Genomic DNA, 23,820 nt, shown 5'->3' with positions numbered 1-23,820 from the left:
CAGCAAAATCCTTCCACACTTCATGTTTTAAACGTGGGTGGCAGATGGACATTTCGACATTTACTCGTGATCAGAAGCATGTCCAGAACGGGCGCTATTTAAGGGGCGATATGGAGACGTTTACAGCGATCTGAAGAATGAAGGTGCCTGTCAATCATCTTCGGATTGGCTGCAACCAAATGTTCTACCATTCTACCAAATGTGGCTTTTATAATATCCAGGCTTGTATCGGTCTGTGATGGAGGATGCAATGAGCTTGTGATTTTGGGCAGAATGTTTTGTGGATTTAGGTCGGACCCCTCGAACACAAGATGGCTGCTCATCTGAAACGTCTATCCATAAATAAAACTGAAAATTTAATATTTGACCTCAGAAATATCTGTGAAGCTAAAAGCATCAAATCCACCTGGTGTTACATGAACCAGTTACAATGTATAATAATGTCTAACTGTTGAATATTATTATTTGGCAGACATTGGCAGCATAGTGATGAGTGGCTCAGGAGTTAACCCTCCCCCCCCCCCACACACACACACACATTTGCACTTTACCAATGTAGAATTAGCACCGTCGTGTGAAGTGGTTTCGCCTGTTTCTGTTGTCTATGCCTGTCTTCCATGTGTGTGTCTGCAAAACACTGCAAAGGAATTTTCACCATTTGCTGTCTCGACACTTATGACAGATTTATACTAGGTGTTTTAAGAGCCAATTCTGATTTCATTATCTCTCATGTGGCGTGACCCAATTTGGAGAGGCTATCCCATCACGTTCAAATTTGGGACTTCATTCGTGATTTCAAATATCAGTCAAAGGAACTTGGCACTGTCATGTTTCAGCAGCCATTCTTCCAGAGATGATCCATTTTGTAGACAATGTACACGTGCAAATCCATTCCCAACCACTGTGTCGGATTTATATCCGCCTAGATTAGCAGAATATCCGTCTCCAATAAGGCAATTTCTGCTGAACTGAAAATCGATAGCTGATAGAAAAGCACTTAACCACAATTTTGGTGCTCCTGCTTATAACCCATGAGCTATAGACAGGGATTGCCTCTATCATTTTTATGTTGCCATTTGGCCGCCCAAGTCTAGCTTTTCCTCAGCAACGGACAATGACGATAGCAGAGGATGCGCACAGGTTCAGGGATCAGGGTCACTGCGATTGCTTTCCGTTGCCAAGCATCTGGAGGACAGTGGTGTTTGTGCACTTCCTTTTCACAAGGGTGGGAGGATGTGTACAGTTTACAGTTGCCTTGGAAGACCCCCATACATTAAATGAACCTGAGTTATTTGTCATTCATTTTCCATTTAGTCTACAAAATGCACCCTTTTGTGCATTATTGCTGTTTGTAGTTACAAAGATGACAGATGACAGATTATTTTTTTTATTATTTTTTAATCTCCCGAAGTTATCTGATGAACCTCAACTTGTTTTGGTCATTTGCCGATTTTTAAATTATTTTGCTGCTTTGTTGGTGATCACCATCACTGTAAAACAGAAAGAAACTGCTTGTATTTGTTTCACCCCCACACTTTCCCCATTATATTCACCCACCCTCTTGTAATATTAATAAAAGGTCCTGTGTAAGAATAGATGACCAAAAAGGAATACAATATTATTCAGGGAAACTACTGTAGTCTCTTGAAGAAGCGAGTTGATGTTTGCACATTTTATTAATCCCATTTGAATATGCATGCATGCACGGTTATAAAGAAAAAAAAAAGTCAATCCAAGTCTAACATAAAAGACATAAAAAGTAAATCTTATTGCCATCCTTAGTCATTTCATTATTAAAATATGAGCCTGATTTACTAATGGTGTGCAGTGTGCACATCGAAAAAAAAAAACTGATGCAAACTTGATCACTCAGATAAATAGCCGTGGAAGTTGATCTATTAACTTATTCACTCCCAGCAGCCATTTTTACTGAAGCAACTCCCTTCGCTCCCGGCTGTTTTAGTGGATTTTGACTGATTTTGCAAGGCCCACAGAATGTTGTGTTCCAGTGCTATAAAAACATGGAACCTACTAAAAGAAACATTAGAGTCTCTTCTGTCATCGGGGAAAAAAAAAAAACACTGGGGAAAAAAAGAGTTTGTTGCAACATCGCCCTGGCTGATCTCTTATACTCTTCTGCCAACTGATGGCTGTTTTTTTTTGTTTTTTTTTGTTTTTGGTAATAACTACCATAGCGACCTGTTCAGGTCAGAAGCTGTGTCAAAGCCTTCTGTTTGCTTTAGCATAAAAAAGAACATGTTTTTGGGAGAGAAGGACAAAGTTTTAAAAACGTATTTTTACGTTTTGGAGATTGAATGAGTTAACTGGGTGCAGCCAGGATTGTGTCTGCGCAAAATAGCAGCACAGTTCATTTTTGCAGTATCTACGAGGAGTATATCGTCGCTGCTATGTGGAAAAACACTGTCCGTTTTTTCCTTTTTTTTTAGGTTTTTGGGATGAATGCAGATTCTCAAACGATTACTCAATTAATTGGATAATCTATTAGTTGTTGATTTGATATTGACACATCCACTATCTTACCAATCCCTGCTTGCAACAGTTTTTTTTTTAAATAAACCTATTTACGAGTGCAGGAAGAGCAGGCAGGCATAAGGCAATCAACTGAATAAGTCCATCATCACAAAAAAAATAAAAATGTAATTGAATGGCATGACTTTGGCCCCTTTCTAATGCCTCCCTCTGCGCCCTTTCTGCCAAGACCTGAAGCAACTTTACCCTGTGTTCGTCCAATCTAACCTAGACTCAGTCTATCAAATTACAAGAATCTCATCATCAGTGTTAAGGCACTGGCGATCATTAGTCTCATTATGTCTGTCCAACTGTTTGGGAAAAGCTGGTGAGGCAACAGCCAGGATTTGCCAAATAATATCCCAGCTGAGTGAATCCTGGACTAGAAAATGGCCTGACCAGCAGTTTTCATCCACCACACCTCCCACTCACGTAAAAAAAGCCCCTGTGGCCTAACCTCACCAGAAAGATATGCAACTGTGTCCATGCTTTGAGTGCACTGCCCCATTTCCATCATTCATGAGTTGAATTCCTCAAGCTCGAGCTTTTCCTCGACAGCACGCTGATGTCATCTGTTAGACGTGCAGTCCTTTAGCAACAACGTTCAACATTCTTCAAGCAGCTGGCGTTATGTAAACAATGACTTTGGGCAAACGTGCATTATGTCATGCCTCTGCCGCTGTCTGTTAAAAAAAAAAAAAGACAATGAAATGCTTTTTTTTTGAAGTTATAAAACACTTTTCTTGATACAACTTGCAGCAATGGCCTCTCAGATTGAAAGAACAAATATTTCTCTGCCCGTTTAAACCTTGTGTTTTTTCAGAGCCACAAGCGGAAAGCTGATATGAACTCAAATCTTAAAAGTTTTTCGTGGTTGACACCCTGCTGTTCTTCCATCTGTTCCCACTGAGCCAATGTCACCACGCCCAGGATATACAATTCATTTCCCCCTACCATGCAAATATATACACTCTTAAATACGCAAACACGCACACCGAAGGCAAATATACATTTTTGGTCTTGAGGCAAGAGGAATGTGTGCCTGTTACTTTATTTATTTATTTATTTTAAATAGATCATTCTTGGGAATTGAGTGTAGGATGACTATTTAGACGGATCTTCTCTGTAATGCAGTACCCTCTTGTTTCGACTATACATGTTTGACTTTGTATGACTTTGTGTATCACATATGTGCCCAAAAAAACTATTTGGAGGTCATATCACTGAGATGAATAAGCAGATGATTGCCTTGAAGAGCAAAAGAGTGCTTGTTTTTTTTGACGCACGTCGAAAGTTACCGGTTTATTTTAAGCAATAGATGACAACTCCCGTAAGAGGGAGACTCTTACCTTTAACGCTCGGTTTGTTATGGTTATATTATTGTTAATGTTTTATGGCATGTGTTCTGTAAAGTGCTTTGTTACAGCTGCAGCTGTTGTGCACGTGCTCAAGTTGAGTTGTCTATAATTTTCTTTCTAATCTCCAAAGAAAATTTTCTCCTTTGCTTTCTGTTTCTGAAACTGTTTGGAAAGGTTTGGCAAAAATGTAAATGGGCAAGAGTCAATGAGGTATAGGCACTTAGCGCTTAAGCCCACATTTTGGTCAATTGCAGTTTTTCTAACCAAAGAGATGTATGAAATGAAAATGCCAGATGTATGAAATCTCTTCACGTGAGTAGATGCTGCATGTTAATAAAAGTAGGTCAGAAGTGAAGTTACAGTGATATTTCAATTAAGTCATAATCTGGGTCACTCCAAATCCATTTTTGTGTTAAATAATAATGTGGCCCATGCATGAATGTATGGACAAGTCGATAGAAAAACGCATCCCTATCTATGGTACATGTGATCCTTCAATTTGTACCAAAATGAAGACCGTAGTTTGCATTAATACAGGTCTTAAAAAGTCTTCCTTCTACACTTCCGTACAACCACAAGATAAACCTAAAGTATTGTGTTTTTTCAAGTTGAGGAAGAGTATATCTAGAACCCCAATGACCTCGATTTCCTTTTTATTTTAGAAAGGCAGATACTTTATCAGTGTTTGTTCCGATTGATATTTTTACTTTACCTCCCATGACCCAACACTAGATAACTGCTATGATCTTCTTCCTGCAGTCTGGTATTTTTACCTTTTTGTGACACACAAATCTGTGCTTGGTGATCACTGCTAAAGTCATAACCCTGCTTTTTTGAGAGCTTTTTGAACTCATGAACCAGCAGCAAAGCTGCGAGCTGATTGACCGCAATTTACCTCTTAATGACGAGGTTCTTAAGAGAAGCAGACGTTAGTTAGCAACACCTCCTCTTCCCTTCATCTTTGCTCTCTGACCATCTCAACTTTTCCACTCCCTCGAACTTTTTGAGTATGTCAGCTCGATTCTCCTGTATTACATCTAATTATCAGAGTCAGTGTTTGTCTTCGGGGAGCTTCTCAATATCGCTTCATCAAAGCTGCCAATTGGCTCTGCTTGTTTATCTCGGCCTGCTTTTTCTCATCTGTAACCCTGTTGAGATGCAAGATTACGGTCCCGGAGGAGTCTTACACTTTAAGCTGCCACCTCCAGTCATTGAGAGCACCACTTCCTTTGTTGTATTGTTTATATAGTATATACGGTAGTGGATCTGCCGTTCTCCATCTCACACTTCCCCTATACAGTCGGTTTTCCTTCCTATTATTCTTATTTGATCATGTTGTGCTTCCTCTCTCATAGCCATGCATTTGTATCAGTCGCTCAACAGCCGTAGGGGATTGTATGACTCCTTCAGATTCTTTCTAGATTCTCGCCATGATAACTACCAGTCCCCAAGGCCATGAAAGAGCTACCACTTTGAAGAAATAACAGATGAGACACGAGGAGGAAGATCTAACTCAGTGTGTGTGTTCCAAAAGAACCAGTTGAGAAGAATATACAAGCAGACTTAAATTAGGAACTATACTACGAGTAGTTCCTTAATCGACTATGGGGAACATTCACAATCAATAACTCAACTGTTAACGAAATTAAATGGTAACTCGACCTCTTGGGTTGCCAAATGTAGCTGAAAATTCTCATAGCCAATGTTGAGTTGCACGAATAAAAGGAGTGCGCATCTCGAATTCAAGGTGCATTATGGGTAGCGGCGTGGTGCATTGTGGGTAGGCGAAACTACCAAACGGTCATTGAAAATGAATTGGATCCAATGGAGTCGGCTCTAATAGAAAAGTTTCAACCGCTGGAAAGTTGCAGTATTTTTATTATTTTTTTATTAACATGCATAGCATGTGGTTTACTGACATCGGGGAAGTTGACTTGCAAGCTCTAAAGTGTACAGTTACGCAAAGATTGTCACCACTCTTATCTCCGCCATTCAAATTGCTAGGGTAGTTGGTAGCCACGTTTTTTCCCTCGCGCATGCGCAAGCTTAATGTGCACTTCGCTTATAGACACTAAACTGAGAGTGAATCAACAGCGCCTCTGCTGGTTGCAGCCAAGTAGTGAATTCTGCTTTGTCTACTCTACATATCAACAATTTCCACAACAGAATTCATAAAAATCAACTAAATTATTTCTTTGCGCATCTCTACTGCAAACACAATGACACTCCAGCTTCACCATCCATATTTTTATTTTATTTTTTTTGTTTTTAATACGTAACCTTTTTCAGTTGTGTGACAAGTACCAATGTGAAAATGAGGGATGAGTTTGGCATTCCTGCAAGTCCTGCATGTGATAATAGAACGAAACTCGGGATGGGTTAGATCGGGCAATAGCTTTCCTTTAATGCTAAAGCTTGTTTATAAGGTCATATGCAAAGTATGGTGCATGCATATAATGTAGAAAGCGCTATATAAACTCTGTCCATTTACCTATGTTACCTATTGTATGTATTTTTCTTATTTTATTTTATTATTATTATTATTTCATTATTATTATTATTATTATTATTATTTTACAAGGATTTAAGAAACCCTGCAGGACTGATATTTACAGGAAAAATACCGTTGGCCATTTTATGCCAAGAATAGTTTTGCATAATTTTAAATCATCTAAATCATGTTTAGTAAAAGATCCACAAAACTGGAGATATTGCTTTAGAAAAAAAAAAAGTATGTAAAGTGTGTCCTGAAATGTTTTAAAGACCTTGTGAGTTTTTATGGTAAATTCAAATATTGACACTCACATTCCGCAACGTTTGCTGGAGAACAAATATGTATTTCCTGTACAAATTTGCTTGCAGTAGCTTAAGACTGGCGTGATTTGGCTGGATGGGAGGTGTTCATGGTACAAGGGGAAAATAAGTTGGCTTAACTCAAGTTAAAAACTTGCACCTTTTAGCCAACTATCATTGGATGGTGATTACTTTTTGGCGCATAAATGCATATGACCACCGACAACTCGTTTAATGAACCATCTCTGTTCCATTCCCTTGAGCCAGTGAACAGTCAACCTCAACAATACACGGTTGTACTCTTTAACCTTTTCACCTGTCTTTGTCTGTGTCACAGGTGCCAGGATGGATGAGGCGGAGAAGTACCAACAGCGACTAGAGGCCATCGCTGTGAGTCCACAGAGAAGAGCTGTTTGTTGCTTGCTCATACATAATTCAAAAGGAGTGAAAACAACACCAGGCTGCACTGAGCATTAACGGGCTGGAGTGCTGTTGATATTTGGATCAACAAAGCCTTGATAGAAACACAGTGGAACTTCCAAAGTCCAATACACTCTGTTCTGGGATGCTGGTTCCAATTTGTTCTTATAAACACAATTTCAAAATAATTTAAATCCAATTAGAAATAATGTAAAGTTGTTTGCAGATTGAAAGCACCTTAAATCCTTTAATGGCACAGGCAATATTTGAAGTCACATTTAACATCATTAACTACCATAATAGTAGTGATCCCCCAAAAATTAATATGATTTTAATTATGAGCATTTGAGTAGGTAAGTGTCCAAAACAAATTAAGTTTTTAATAGGCTTTATGTTGAGGGGGGAAAAAAACGATAAAGATTTTATAACGGATTTTCAAAGCTTGTCAAGTTTTCATTATTTCCACCACCTCTGAGACAACACACATTTTCCTCTCCTCCTTCCTCTTTAAATAATTTGTATCATGTCCAAATCCATTTTCCGGTTAGTGGATTATTTGTATTAAATTTCCCCCAAGAATGCACACTTTTGTTTGACTGTGTTTTAGCATATTCTAGATATTGGTCAAACTCTGGAATATTCAAACCCAAACCCCGCCCACCCCCCGTCTGTATTTTGCTATTTTGTGTATGTTTTGTCAACAGACTCACTCGTGAGTGAGTGGGGGAAAAAAAATAATAATAATCCGTGCGTGCTGTCAAGTTGCCGCGGGAGTAACGTCATGCAGCCGACAAATTTGCCCGGCCCTGTCTGCAGACAGTGAGTGACACGCCCCCCAGCTCTGCGATTGGCTGGATGGGTAAACAACTGTCTGTCCACAGAAACGTCCCGCTGTTGACAAAACAAACACAAAATGTCAAAATACAGGCTGGGGGGGGGGTTTAGGAAAAAATCATCACCACACATTAACAGAAGCCCAGATGTGTCGATTGAGACGGAGTTCATGGGTATAACCCCGGGTTTTCACTGACTGCGGTTGCGGTGCGGTTGCGGTGCGGTGCGTCTTGACTGCGTGCTCCGGACGGGTCAATTTTTTTGTCAATCCACACCGGCTCCGCACAGCTGCGGTCCGGCAGCTCCGTCGCCGCCCACTTCCCAACGTGTCTCGCGGGACCGTGCGCGCGCGATCATGTGGCATTTCACAACGACAAACATACAGAAAGTCTGTGCTTCTTCTGCTATGAGATTCCATGCAGCATCTTTTTTTTGGTTGTCCTTGTAAAGTATATTAATAACGAGAGTCGGGTCAGTCACTCTTTATTTCTGTCTTCCGCGTCCGGCTGCCGCTCAGTACGGCAAGCGAGACGGGCACAACAAGCAATCGCGAACATCAAACTCACAATACATTACAGTCCTTATAAAAAGGATGTGCCGTGTCATATATTATTTTGTGGTTTTCCACCTCCAATTTATTAAACCTCTCCGCGTCCATGTTCGCTGGTGTCTATACCGTGAATGAGCACATGGCCCGGCGACGCCCACGTCACGTTCTGCTGATAAGCTTGCGAAATACGAGCTGGCGAGTGTTTTATTCTGAAAGGTAACCGGAAATTTATTTTGAAACTGCGTCGGTCTTCCTGTCCCGCTCGATGTGTTTTGTGCTAGCTTGCCATTTGCCGGAGGCCTACCGCATGCGGCGTCCGGCAAAAATAGAAAATAGGTCTATCCTTGCGGAAGGCTTGCGGCACGCCGCAGGCCTTCCGCAGTCAATACGCAACGCACCCGCAAGCGGTGTAGACTGCACCATTCGAATGAATGGAATCTAATTGCTTGCGGCGCCGCACCGCACCGCAACCGCACCGCAACCGCAACCGGTGAAAACCCGGGGTAAATCCTGTATTTATATAGTGCATTTTCTTGAGTGAAAACAGAAGATTCTGCCTTTAAGCAGAGTAATCCGGTCAGAAAAATTGCCGTAGCCATGCCGCAATGAGCGGAATAATGCTGACCCGTTTTGAGGCTTGTGTTCAACGTTTTGTTCGACAGCAACTAGTTGTGAATGAATCAACAGCACCCCTACTGGTTGCAACCACGTCTTGCACTCCGTTGGGCCTCAGTTGCTTCAAGACATGATTAATGAAATTCATACAATGTTGGGGGGAATCAATGAATCGATTAATCACTCAATCCGGCTGCTCAATTATCGCTTCAATTGAATTTCTGGCCTACGTGCCGTCTCCAGGAGAAGCGGCGTCTGCAAGAGGAGCAAGAGCGAGCCAAGAGAGAGATGGAGGATGAAAAACTCAGACTGCAGCAGCTCAAGGTCTGACACCTTAGCAAGATCTTTTTAAATGTCTTATTTCACTTCTTGCTCTCGCTCTCTTTCTTTGTCTTTCTCTTTTTCTCTCTCCTCTCTTTCTCAGTCTTCTCTCTCACTTTTCTCAATCGACTCTTCGTGGCTTGTTTGGGAGCAGATAGCCTTCCTTGTCTGTTTCCTTTTCACACACCTCTCAGCTCTTGTGGCAGTGTTTCCACTCAGTGAAAGTCACAGAGCACCTCCATTGTTTTCACATCATTTCCACATTGCCGTTCCCACTTCCTACTCCGCCGTGTTACGCTGCCTTCGGCACATTCTTCAAATTCTTCACTTTGTGTGTGTGTGTGGCATGTGTTACTGGGCAAGCAGGTATAAGGCGTCGGTTACCGTTATTTATGTCCATCCATAAGCTTGTTGACATTCTTTATTGTGGCCATAAAACTAAGTTGAAGGACGCTTTAATTTTTAATGAGTTAATTCTTTCTACTTTTGAGACAGCTCACGGCATTAGTGTGAACAGTTGCTGCAGTCACAAAAGGATCAATGAGTTGTTGTATTTTACCTTCCGCTAAATCTGTCATTGTTTATGTCGGCTGATTGGCATTAAAAACCAAAAAAGGGAAGGCGCATCGGCGTGAGCGCCACTCCTGGAATGTTTGGAGGTCGTCTGCATGCAGCTAGCTGAAGGGGGCAGGCAAGGTAACAGAGAGGAGTTTGTTCTCTGCGGCAGGAGAAGACAGAGATGGTTTTGTGCCCATTTTAGTTAATGGGAGGTAGCCAATAACACTGGGCAGACTTTTTGGAAATATGAGGATGTTGGGTAGCCTGGAGATTTTGAGATTTCAGTTGCAAGTGAAAAAACATCATGTGTCACTGGTGTGCACTGTGCTTGGAGAAATGTGGTTAAAGGGAATTTATTTTGTGGTATAGTGATGCATCTCGAAGTAGAATATCGTCAAACTGAATTTATTTGTTCAATTTTAAAAGAAGCAATTAGAATGCTACATTAAAGTTGCATGCGTCTGAAACCATAAAATTTAAACATTTTCAGGGAAGAATATGAATAGATCACGTTAATCTTCAGATATCACACAAGATGAGTTTTTTTGTTTGTTTGTTTTTTCTGAGAATTTTTTATTTTTATTTATTTTTTATTTTATTTTTTGTCATTCCAATAAGATGGACTGTCACCACTGAATCATCGTTAAGTTGGAAACAATGAAGTAATTCTGAGGGCCTGATTTACTAAGATACCTAATAGCAGAGTTTATATTTTGTGTTCACGCTAATAGATTGCAAACGCTGTTGGTAACAGGTGGAAAAGTGAGTTTGGGGTTTTAAGTAGCACTGATGTTTTAATCGTGCAAGCACAAAATGAAGCTTGAAGTGATGGAATTGGAAGTGTTAGTGGAAGACAAATAAGAAAATTTATATATATGCATATGTGGTTAAAGAGATACTTGACTCATTGAACAATTTTCAGCACTAAAAAGTTAATATTTTGTCCAGAATGAATTTGATAACTTCATTATTTTTCATGTACAATTAATACCTTTTAAAAAGTAATTTTTCTACTTGCTGTCGACTGATGATGACATCACCTTTGCTGAGGAAGTAGCAAACGGCCAATCATGGCTCACCTGTTTTCTGGGTTTGGTCAGTAAACTGAGTCGACAGCAAGTAGAAAAAATACTTTTTAAAGGTAATGATTGTACATGAAAAATAATGAAGTTATCACACTAATTAATGAATTAATAGACAAAATATTAACTTTTTACTGCTGAAAATGGCTCATTGAGTCAAGTATCCCTTTAAGTTAGTTGTTTAGAATGTTAAAATGTTACTTAGACGCTAACTACACAGTTGATGAAGGTTTTATGATGGTGACATCTTAATTTGTTTCAAGAACTTTGCCTCCAAGAACTGACTTTCAAAGTGTTACTGTACTTGTCTGAAGGCAAAAAAAATGAGTTGGATTTTTAGGATCAGCCCAAGATGCTTGCAGAAAAAAGAAGGTGCCTGAAATGAAGGTGAACAGGCTGCAACTCTGCTGTCATAGTTACTGAAAAAACCGTGCCGGTTCTCATATGAATCCAAACATACACTGAAACTGGCCAATTTATAAGAAGTTGAGGGGGAAAATAAAATAAACAGTGCATATTAGATATGGTTAAAATGAGTTTCTGCGAGTATCCGTCAGTTCAACCTAGATCATTGGGGTAAGATTTATTTTTAAAGTCCTCTCTTACTGACAAGCCCTGCTGAAAAATTCATTCGTAATAAGGCTATCATAATTTTCATTCCATTTTTGTTGCTTGGGTACACGCGAATGACCTGCTTTTTAGCAGGGGTAGACAAATGTAGTTTACTTGAAATGAAAGCAGTTTTATTTGATTTCATTATTTGGAGCCACCAATTGGACCCACTTTCAGCAATGTCGTTTTAGTGGTGAAAGCGAGAAACAGAATCTTGCTAGCATGAATGAAGAACAAAGTGAGCCAGCAGACCGCATTTGTGTGTACAAACTACAGACCATTCACTTCCATTAAATGTTGTATTACATGATCTTTCTCTTGAAGTGCTCCAATAATATTTGCTCAGTGGAGAAAATGGCTGAAATAAGTCATTTGCAATGAATATAACGCAATGTTTGTCTTGGGAGATGAAACCTCATTTGTAGGCGTGTTTAAAAGGAGTATCTTATCATTTTCCAAGGAGTCAGGCAGTGCCAAAGCAATACAGCCTTAGAACAGAAGTCCTTTTTTCTTTTCAGCAGGAGGCGTGCAGTTAGGCAGCGCCAGTGATCTTTATGAAAAAAGATGATAGGGAATCAGCAGGAGAGAAGCCGAACAGCACATGAGGAAACAATAATGAAGATGAATGTGGCAAAGATAATTATAACTAGCAGAGAGAACACAGTGCAGACTTACTTTAGGCTAATCAAGTGGTACCTCCAAATTCAATCATGATTTGTTCTGTGACGGTTGTGGCATTTGATTTGGTTGATTATAAATAGCTATTAATGATTCCACAAAGAGTACAGACTGTCATCATTATAAAAGCCTTTTTATTTTTTATTTTTTTTTAGTTATTTATTTATTTATTTATTTTTACGGTTTTGGCAATGTTTTAAGTGAAATTGTACAATTGTTAATAGCCATATTTATTTAATTGCACATTGACAACAAACCAATACAACATAACCAGTAACATAGGAAGAGATTGTGAGGGCAAGCGTAGTACAGTACAGCTCGTTTTTTCTCAAATTGGGAGAGGCTGGTGCTTGGAGAGCAGAATGACCTAGAATTTCTCGTAGAGGGGCGAATGGAGGAAAACACCCACTTCCGTCATGTTTTTGGTGAGGAGTTAGCATCAACCAAATCAACCAAAAAGTAGATTTTTCATGTTGCTGTCCCTTTTAAATTCACTCCCAGCCATTTTCACAGAAGCAGTCCCGCTCCCGGCTGTTTTACTGGATTTTGACTGATTTTGCAAGGCCCACAGAATATTGTGTTCTATTGCTATAAAAGCATGGAACCTATCAAAAGAAAGATTAAAGTCTCTTCTTTCATCAGGAAAAAAAATTATGTTTCTATCTGTTTCCGTTTTGCAGCTATTAGCATTAGAAGAGAGCTAAGTTTCAACAGTTTTCACAAATCTATTTAAAATTGTAAGTAATTGAGCTTTTTTTTTTTTCTACATGGCCCTGGATCATCTCCTTTGCTCTGCTGTCACCTGCTGGCCGTTTGTGTAATAACTACAATTTCTGCAACCGTTCTTTGCAGTTGAGAAGCTGCATCAAAGCCTTCTGTATGCTCTAGCATAAAAATAAAAATAAAAAAAAAACGTATAAATACGTCTTTGGTACACTTAGAACATTAAAAAAACATGTTTATACGTTATTGGGAGTAAATGAGTTAAATGCATGACACAAATTGTGGAAGATCCCAATCAAAGTCATGTGTTGGCAAAAAGCTGCTTGATGCTGACAACCCTTAAATTCCAGTCAAGCCTGTTGCAACGGCACAAAGAACAGAAAGTGTGACCCTAGCAAGATAAAACCATTAACAAGGAAACAGTAAAACACAAGCAGAGCTAATCCTTTGATGCTGGTTGAAATGAGTTCTATTGATGTTCACTGTCAGCTCTCCGACATGCTGACGTTACAGATAAACATATTTGAAACTCCAAAGCTTTTAAGGCACGTTATTCTCAAAATATGCTCTGAATTGTGCAACATTTGAAGACCACTGTATTCTACGCTCCTAGTATCCGCCTCTTCTCTGTATTCCTCCAGAGGAAGTCTTTAAGGGATCAATGGCTGATGGAGGGTGCTCCTTTGTCCCAATCCTCAGGGGATTCCCAAAGCCCACGCTCCCCTTCGTGGGCCTCTCAGGAGGTGGGAAATCACAGGTACGAGCTCAGCCGCAATATAGAAGACATGCTCTGCACCTCATGCATAACGTATGGCGCCCTGCTCCCTTTTTTTTCCTCGTTTGTTTCACTTTGGAAGTTCTGTTGTTGTGTATTATGCATGTATTTACAAGAGCTTTAACTCTGCGACTCAACACGTTTCTTTTGTCTGCTGCACTCGATACTATTGTCAAGACGTCGCTCTTGGGGTTAAACAGTGATTATTACGCTAACGCCATTTTAAATGTACCCTCCAGGGAATGTAAACACACCGCTTCAGCAGAAACGTGCCTGCAGAGGTGTGCCGTAACAACAGATGATAGCAAAAATTATTTAGGCATTCATGTCTCTATGCTAGTCAAAAGGTCGGTAACAGTATTTTTTATTTTTTTTTGTGGCGCCACCAACTGCTGTGAAGTGTAAGTCAGCATACATGTCATGCATCTTTTGAATCATTTTTGAAATTTGACTTAAATGTATCAAAGGCAAAAGAAAACAAATGTGCAATATACATTTACATGCTAAATGTCAATTTAAGTGTATGGCAAACTTTGTTTGTATACCCCTACTTGACATACTATGAATATTATACTTGACATATATGAATATTATTCTATATATTAACATTATGACGGACACTTAAGAGCTGTTCAGAATAGTCCATCAATTTCATAAACAGGTGGTTCTCAATCTTTCTATTTTGTCCCTCACCGACTGCCAGAATTCACAGCAAGCACTGCACTTCGCTTCACAAATATGGCACTTTACTGTACTTTAATTTAATTCAATCTCCGGTGTAATAACCTTATTTATTGATTGATTGAATTTTTTTTTCTTATGATGATTATTATTATTATTTTTATTATTATTATTATTATTATTAATTCAATTTATGGTGTAATAACCTTATTTATTGATTGATTGAATTCTTATTTTTCATTTTATTATTATTATTATTATTATTATTGTTATTATTAATTCAATCTCTGGTGTAATAACCTTATTTATTGATTGAATGAATTATTTATTATTTTATTCTGTTCTCATTGCTGCTGGACATATAAATTTACCAGAGGGAGCCATCCCAAAGGGATCAATAAAGTCAAGTCTAAGTCTATAAGTCTAAGTCATGACAACATGACTAAAATATAGTTGTGCAAAAGTGATTTCATTAAAATAGAATTCCATTGAAATGTATTGCACTTAAATGATTTTTTTTGGCTTACTGCTAGGGCAGCCCAGCATTCCACTTGTGTTATCCGTATCGCACTTTGACAATCACTGACATCAACCACTCGATCCAGCAGTGTTGCCTTGATCATCATCGTGAAGCAGTTCTCTTTATTACACGCCATTGTTCAATCACAACAAAATACTGTCATCATTGACACTTCAGGGCACGATGCCATATCCGGATTGTTTAAGTCTGATGTTTTTACGTACTTGTGCACAGAACAAAAACACTATTTATGGGAAATGAGACGACACTTTTCATCGAGACGTCTCCTCAAGATGTCGGTTGGATTATCGCCACAAATGTCCACTTTATGTTGGATTGCATTAAAGTCATATCTAAAATCACTCTACATAACCTTGCAGCTGCACAAACAATTGTGAGTAGTCTCTCAAGCAATCTCCCTCGCTTGCTCAGAGCACATATTTGCATTTTCATATTGTAAAAAAAAAAAAAAAAAAAAAATCAGAATTGTCATTTTGACAAATCAGTTTCATGTCACAAATAGAAATTGACCTGCAGTGTGAACAGCCTTAGAAGCTATGAAACTATTACGTAGATTATAGGAAATAGATACACGGGTTTACAGAAGAGCATTTAATTGTCCTGCCTGTCGTTATACATTAGTGGCATACATACATACAGAATACGAACCAAGATACTTTATAATTAATAATAATGTGCTAAGAAAAGACATGAAATTGAATTCCTGCAGCGCCCCCGATGATCTCGCACAGCACACGTGGATACTCTGGTAAACTGGTTTGGAATCAAAGTATGCGATCCAGCGTTGCCATGGTAATGACAGAGATGATTTTCTCCTTATTACAAGACAGCGCGCCATTGAGATGATTTGAAGATGTTGCTTTTATGGTAAACTGACAGTGTTATATTATTTGAAATGTACATATGATGCGTGTGGTTTCATTTTAGGTTGCTATCATGGAATGCGGGGTTTGCAGGGGAGGATGCGAAACAACAGATCGCAGAGGACCAAACAGTGAGACGCGTGCACGCACACACACACACACAACACGCCCACATTGTTAACAAAAGCTGTTAGAATGTGTGTCAAACAAGCTTTCGCTATCATCTTCCATTAGGAAGCTTTTCTCACATTTGTGTCCATGGCGTTGTCACTTGAATAATACATTTTCTGCCTACGTGCTCCTTTGGCAGTAATGCCTGTATTTGAAACCAAGAGTTGGAGAATATTTCTCTGAATGTTGTGAACTTGAGTTTTCATCCCAGTGTTGCAATGATACAGATACATTGTGGACGTCAGTGTGGAAAAATACACGCAATTTACTATCTAAAGTGTGGTCTGGTTCTGCTATAAGACGCACTCACTGAATTTATTTAATTAAAAAAATAATCATTTGTTTGCACATAAACTGCATTTATATGTGAGTATTTCACATACAAGAGCCTCCCTGGTGGCAGTCACGTGACACAGGTGGAGTGTAGTAAGAGTTGCCAGTAAACTAAACTTGAAGACAAACTCCAGCAATTCCAATTGTTTTCACAGAGCTGAAGAATATACTCTGTTTAAACTACAATATAACTAGTGTTGTTCCGATACCGATACTGGTATCGGCATTAAAACAGTGGTATCGGTATCGGTGACTACTCACAAGTAACATGCCGATACCATTAATTCCAACACTAATATAGGACTTTGGATGCAGCATCTTGTGTCTGCTTGTGCACGACGTTCACTGATATGTGACATGCTATCTAAGATATCCTATTGGCCCATGAATGCTCTGAACTAATGGCAGGACAGCTTTTTCCTGTTGAGGGGGAAAAAAAAACGTCGGCATCGGTATTGGACGATACTGCAAAGCTGGGTATCGGAATCGGTATTGGGGGCCAAAAAAAACGGTATCGGAACAACACTAAATATAACAATGCTAATTTCTATTAGCCCATGTATGTTCGCAATAAGCTAGCTGACCTATGTTTTGCTAATGATAATAGCAGTGAATCTGTGTTGAAAATATATTGAATAACAATTAATTCAAGAGTAAATCAGGTTTACGTGGCAGGATTTAAAGCTGTAAGTTAGCATAGCGAGCATAGCATAGCAGCTACATCAACCGTTCAACAACTCCAGCCGAGCCCCATTTGGGTTTAACTTAAGTTTAAACTACAGTATAACAATGATAACTTCAATTAGCCCATGTATGTTTGCAATAAGCTAGCAGCCTTATGTTTTGCTAATGATAATAGCAGTGAAGCTGTGTTGAAAATATATTGAATAAGAATTAATTCGTTAGTAAATTAGGTTTACGTGGCAGGATTTAAAGCTATAAGTTAGCATAGCTAGCATAGCAGCTACATCAATCGTTCAACACTTCAACACCAACCTAGCCCCATTTGGGTTTAAGTTTAAACTACAGTATAACAATGCTAATTTCAATTAGCCCATGTATGTTCGCAATAAGCTAGCAGCTTTATGTTTTGCTAATAATAGCAGTGAAGCTGTGTTGAAAATACTTGGAATGATAAATCGGGTTTACATGTCAGGATTTGAAGCTATAAGTTAGCATAGCTAGCGTAGCAGCTACATCGACAGTTCAACACTTCAACTCCATCCTAGACCCTTTGTGTAATAATATTTTAAGGTTCTTGTTTCTTTAAATGTCACATCGTGACCCTTTTTAGAAACAAATCAAATGAAAGTATTTTGTTGATTAGCGATGCAGACAGCGTTGGAAGTGTCTATAATGTGTGACCTTTACATCAATTTGACAGCAACAAATTCTGCCAGAAAATCTGTCCGTGGGCACGTTGAGTGTAATTGACAGCAAATGTCTGACACTTTTTTTTTCTTGTCACTCATAAACTCAAACATGCTGAAAATGTTCATAGCCTTGAAAGCAGGCTCGTCTTTGTTTTCATGCATACCGGCTTTACTCTTAGATGACCTGTAAACTTTATGATGATGTGGCTTTATGAAGTCATATAAGCAATACAACAAAGGACAACCGCTTCTGATTTTGTGTGGTCTGTGGTGCATGTTGCATAACGATTAGCTCCAGCACAGTGAACTGAACTCACAGTTTGTCTTTTGCCCAGCAGGAAGCCGTGGACATGGAAGCAGGAGATATGGGTAAGGTGAAGCGTTAAATCTGTATTCTAAAAATGTATTCTTCAAGATGAGTTCAAATGGGTGTGTTCATTTCAAACACCTTGATGTGTTGGTTATAGAGGCTAACAACTATCTGGCCATCCCATGCATGGTGTTTAGATGTAATACATTAGTTGAATGTTTTTATAGTAGTTGAAAGTAAAACGTGGAGATAAGAAGAAGACGAAGAGGTGACCTGTTTGTAACAACACTCACATGTGACGTGCGTCAAAATGTTGTCCTAAATTGCCCACGCTGAGGTCAAGCTTCATTGACCCCGAAACACATCCGGCACAAAATCCAGATGGTAGAAGTCAAAATGTCTCCTCGTTTAACTCATTCGCTGCCAAGCCACGCCTCGTAGTTGCGCTGCAGATTTGACATTTGTACACATCAATGAGAATGAACTTGAATTGTAAGCTTGTTGTAATGATGTTGATTTGTTTCAAATCTCCTTAAATATTTTACAGTATGTCAAATACATGAGTCTATATCCCTGTAATGTGATTTTTTTATTATTATTATTATTATTTTAATGTAGTATTTTGGATTATTTTTTTCAACAATGCTTTTTGTTTTGTTTAGTATTTTTTATGGCATATTTGTTAAACAGTCACTCAATAAAAGAGATCATTTTACATTTTTCCACAAATCATATACAGGTACTTTTAGTCAGCCTAACAGTAGGGCTGCACGATATTGGAAAAATATGCGATATAGTAGATAGATATCATTGTGATATTTAACATGTACCTAAAGAAATGACATTTTTATTACCTTTGAATACCTTTGAGTATTGAAAGTACTCTGTGTTCCAACTATGTTTTGCATTTTGCATTATTAGGGTTGGAACACCCATGTAACTAGGGGCGTGGAAACCAAATAAGAAGAGAGGGTGAGGAGGGGATATTATATTTATATCTCGATATTGATATTATTTCGATATATTGCGCAGCCCTACCTAACAGCATCTAATACATACAACGAAAATGAAGTTAATGTTTTAGTCTTGTTAATTAATACAGAAATGAGTTGTGAAACGCGAACACGCTGTTGGCACAACAGCCTATAATTGTAGTCAAGCAACTGTCACTGAAAATGTTTTGCTAATTAACCACACAGCTTTCTTCATTGTATTATGAAATGCTTGAACGAGATGGAAATTAATCAAAGTCATGTCTTCAGGGATAGTTGAGGATTACGCCGCCAAGGCGATCCACGAAGCGGCATCTGTGATGAACGGCGAAGGGGACTGTGGCCTCAAACACCACGAAGACGCTTTGGAGAAGCCCGTCACCACAAACGGACCCAGCGGAAGCGTCCCGGTGGAGGAGAATCATCTAAGCTGCGTGGAGGTGGACGAAGGCGTCCTGATCATGCAGGCTGAACGCGTCGTCATCACTGATGAGGATGATGAGGAGGAGGAGGAGGAGGAAGTTGCGCCCCAAGAGCGTCCGAAGGAGGGAGGAGTAATTGTGGAGGTGCAAGTAGCTCCAGAAGCTTCCAAGGAGTTGGCAGCGGATGAAACTAGCGTGGCGGCGAAGCAAGCGGAGAGGAACCACGAGGAGACAAAAGGCAAGAACAAAAAAAACGTGCTGCAATCAACAGCTGATCCTCTAGGGGTCACTCCGGTCTACTCTCAATCGAAACCTGCCTGTCCTCCTTCAGAGGAGGCCCCACAAGGCCAAGATGAAGAAGCAGCGATCCTACCAGCAGCGGAGGCAGCCCACGTGTCCTCAAAAGGCCAAGGCGACACCCTGGCCACGCCCCCTCCGTACCAGGAAGTTCCCCTGAGCGACCTCACGGAGAACCACAGAACTGAGGCGCTACCCGCTGAGCGGCAGCCCCTCCTGGAGGAGGCCAAAGCCCCCGAAGTTCAAGATGACGTCGCCACCGATAACCAGTCGCTTTCCACGGAAACACAGGCGGAGGCCGTGCGGGTCCCCAAGGCGAAAACCTGCCTGTGCTGCTCGGTCATGTAAACGTAAACAAAAAAATACAAACGCAACACTTTTTAACACGTGCTTTATTTTGTTTGCTTTATGAGGATTCCGCTAATCACAGTAGCCCCGAAGTCCACTTTAAGAGGTGCACTTCATGTTTTACAACCACTGTTGTTAATAAACTCTGTTGCGCTGACTTAATTAGGTCAGTGGTCCTTTAAAAAGGACTTTTGTGAAGTTTGAGTTCAGCGCCAAATAAATGTGTTGCTGTAGCATAAACTACAAAGTGTTTTAAAGGAACATCTGACACCATTAGATGCACCTTTATTACATTCCAACTAATTCAATTATATAAAAACAATATTGAAAGCAACTTAATTCCATGCTAAATGGGAGCAACAACAAAAAAAGTGTTGTGTTTTTATTTTCCACAGTTTTTTTATTCACACACATAAAGGCCAAAATGGAGGTGGTGTTATTTTTTTAACCTCCTGTTTGTCTGGTAACGATGTCTGGATTTATATCATCAAAGTAAACTCAACCCAAAATATTTTAATGCAGTGAGATGAAAAAGGATTTATCATAAAGGAATTAATCTAATAATAATTCATTTGAATGTAAATACAAGTTTTGTTAAAATTATTTGAGTGGTAAATAGAGGATATTTTTCTAATTAATGGGCAATATAGTTGAATTATTAAACAGATTTGGGAATTGCTAGGTAACTTTTTTTTTTTTTTTTTGCTAGCTCCCACATATTTGGTTGAGTGATGCAAGTTGCATATATTCACTCTTCCCAGTTATGAAAACAAAGTGACATTCCTGTGGCTCAATCTCATAACACATTTTTACTGAAATATGAATTTTGTATTTAATCAGATCTCTGTACATGTGTAACGTATTTATACCAGATGCAAAAAAAAAAAAAAAACATGTTGGGATTTGTATCCACTGTCACGTTTTTGGAATGACTGCATTAACTATTAAACTGACTTTGGAGTCATTGAGTAAAATTTGTTTGGTTCTGCACAGCATTTTTTTTCTCCTTTGGACTTTTGCCATATTAACCTAATTGTTGTTTTTTATTTATTTATTTTTTTATTATTATTCATACACCTGAAGTAACGCTCTATTTTAATAAAGTGACATGCAATATCTGAACGTTAATACTCATTTTGGACAACTAAATTATTTTTGCTTTGATGTTTTAATTAGAAGAAAGGTTGTTTTTTTATAAGTACAATCCATGGTAATGGACTTGCAAGCAGTTATAAGAGTGAATGAATAATTGTTTTACGGTCAACTTGTGTGCGAAGATGTTTACTCAAACAGCAGCCGCAGTTTGACACTGAAACTGATCATGATTATAACCATTATTAATCCCACTGGCAAAAATAGCTTTGAATTCAAGCTTTACTGTGGATGTCATCGGAACCTTCCATGCAGTTTAACTTGTGACCCAGTCGGAGCATCATCATTTACTTGAAATCACAACACAAATGAAGACTAAAGCAGCAATGATGTGGCTAGCCCGGACAAGACAACGTGAATGAAATCTCTAGTTCCTTATATAAAGTGAAATGTTATGACCTCTCATTGCAATTTGCCTTGATGATACAATGACAATATGGCCTTTGAAGTGGTTTAAAACATGCTCTTGACGCCACTAAAATATTACTGGATCAGCCAGGAACCCTCTCTAAACATCCATCCATCCATTGTCTTGACCGCTTATTCCTCACAAGGGTTGCTGGAGCCTATCTCAGCTGGCTTTTGGGCAGTAGGCAGGGTACACCCAGCCAGCCAATCGCAGGGCACATAGAGACAAACAACCATCCACACTCACAAGCACACCTAGGGACAATTCGGAGCGCCCAATTAACCTGCCATGCATGTCTTTGGAATGTGGGAGGAGACCGGAGTACCCAGAGAACACCCACGCAGGCACGGGAAGAACATGCAAACTCCACCCAGGAAGGCCGGAGCCTGGACTCGAACCCGAGTTCTCAGAACTGGGAGGCGGACGTGCTAACCAGTCATCCACCATGACTCCCTCCTCGCTAAACATATTTAATTAAACCAGGGATGGGCAACTTGTAGCCAGCAGTAGACCCCTTGATTATCTATCGATCTGTCTGTATAATTATTTTATTAATATAACCCCCCCCCACCCCCCCAAAAAAAAAATTAATAAATAAATAAATAAAATAAAAGGAATAAAATAAAAAATACAATTTAAAAAAAGCAACAACAACAAAAAAAACGTTTTATAAAGCCTGATCAGGGTAGGGGGAATCCAGCTGTGGTTTGAGCCACAGGTGCTTCTACTCAACAGGTAACGACGAGCTCGTTTACCTGCACCTGTGCCTATAAAGCCAATCTGTGGCAGTGTTTTTCTTTACAGGACCGAGATTTTCCAAACATCAACATTCATGTGCAATTTACAGGTAAGGAAATGGGGGGGGGAATTTTTTTTTTATCTCTATTTTTTTTTGTTTGCTTCAGTTTAAGTCCTTTTTATTATTGTTTTAAGTATAGTTTTTTTTTTTATGAATTATTGGCCTTTTAATTGTTGTTGTTGGGTTAGTGTGGTGGACATTTCATACATGCATTGAAAAACATTACCAAAAATGTAATGTCAAGAGTATGTAATTTGCATATATCAACATTTTGTTGGTTTCATAAATTTGGTATTAGACATTGTTTGATTTGTGTGAATCATTCAGCAAGTGGGACTTGCTGTTTTTTGTTTTGAACTGTGAAAGTGTGCGCTCTGTTTTAAAAGCAAATTCTTTGGGTGCAAATTCTCAGCGTGACTGACACTTGTTTCCATTTCCCAAAGGCTTGTCCTGCTCGCTCCTTCACAATGTTTCTCCTGGCGTACACCATCGTCGTGGCCTGCCTGCTGTCCGGCACCGCTTGCGTCCCTCTGGCCTGCGAAAATCTGATTCGTCCTCTGGTGGACATGCCTCCCAACCATCTGAACGGAACGTGGGCCTTGGTCGCTGCCAGTTTGAACAGATCTGTGGACGAAGACGCCCTCAAGAAAACGGACAGTATCACTTTTGACATATACAACTCCTACATCCAACTTGATCGCGTGGCGGACAAGTGCCAGTCGTACACGCTCAACGCCACCAGGCAAGGCCACGTCTTGACCCTGAGGGAGGGCAACTATCTCTTCACAGCCACCTTCCATAATACCACCTGCGAGAGCTGTCTGTTGTTCCGCTTCGACGTGGAGGCGGCAAGCCACAAAACCACCGACCTCTACCTGGTGAGCACGAAGCGAGAGTTGGACACCAGCGAGAAGGAAGAGTTCCAAGCTCAGGCTAACTGTCTGGGCTTGCGAAAACCCATCTGGATGGATCCCACCAAGGAGCTTTGTTAGTTCTGATTCAGTCAATAAATCTGTTGATGCACACTCTGCTTGTGTGGTGTTCTGCTAAAATTCATTTTTAACTGAGTGGTCTGAACAGGGAAGTAAGTACAAATGTTTTGTTGGTGCACTCGAATGCTATTTCTTTGTAACCTCCAGAAAGAAAATGGCGTAGAGGTTAGGCCTATATTAACCTACAAATTAAAACTTGGTTAAAAGTGAAGACTATTTACAAAATTTAAACAAACTACTTGCAAATCCATTGAACTTAATTGGAAAGGAATTTCAGTGATAGTGGACA

The 23,820-nt window shown here is 39.5% G+C and overlaps 2 protein-coding genes across 9 annotated transcripts in view; both read left to right on the top strand.

The window, feature by feature from the left end:
• Positions 1 to 21,153, top strand: part of palm3 (paralemmin 3) — a 34,287-nt gene extending 13,134 nt beyond the window's left edge. For 2 of the 8 annotated variants that reach the window (XM_077524274.1, XM_077524273.1), the window contains exons 2-7: positions 7,018 to 7,070; positions 9,343 to 9,423; positions 13,715 to 13,830; positions 15,998 to 16,064; positions 18,146 to 18,179; positions 19,383 to 21,153. In XM_077524274.1, the coding sequence (XP_077380400.1) occupies positions 7,026 to 7,070; positions 9,343 to 9,423; positions 13,715 to 13,830; positions 15,998 to 16,064; positions 18,146 to 18,179; positions 19,383 to 20,179 (1,140 nt within the window). In that variant the 5' untranslated portion in view covers positions 7,018 to 7,025 and the 3' untranslated portion in view covers positions 20,180 to 21,153. Of the gene's footprint in view, positions 1 to 7,017; positions 7,071 to 9,342; positions 9,424 to 13,714; positions 13,831 to 15,021; positions 15,444 to 15,878; positions 15,938 to 15,997; positions 16,065 to 18,145; positions 18,180 to 19,382 lie in introns of those variants that run through there. The other 6 variants (XM_077524276.1, XM_077524275.1, XM_077524278.1 and 3 more) reach the window with 6 other exon arrangements.
• Positions 21,154 to 22,429: 1,276 nt separating this feature from the next.
• LOC144020972 (uncharacterized) lies at positions 22,430 to 23,564 on the top strand. The gene is made up of 2 exons (XM_077524907.1): positions 22,430 to 22,587; positions 22,983 to 23,564. The coding sequence occupies exons 1-2, from the start codon at positions 22,573 to 22,575 to the stop codon at positions 23,529 to 23,531; spliced, it is 564 nt and encodes a 187-aa protein (XP_077381033.1). The 5' UTR covers positions 22,430 to 22,572; the 3' UTR covers positions 23,532 to 23,564.
• Positions 23,565 to 23,820: the final 256 nt, after the last annotated feature.

Source organism: Festucalex cinctus, chromosome 6 (assembly GCF_051991245.1).
Source record: "Festucalex cinctus isolate MCC-2025b chromosome 6, RoL_Fcin_1.0, whole genome shotgun sequence".
Taxonomy (NCBI): Eukaryota; Metazoa; Chordata; class Actinopteri; order Syngnathiformes; family Syngnathidae; genus Festucalex; species Festucalex cinctus.
Note: the sequence above shows the minus strand (reverse complement) of the source record. Positions and strands in the feature narration are given on the sequence as shown.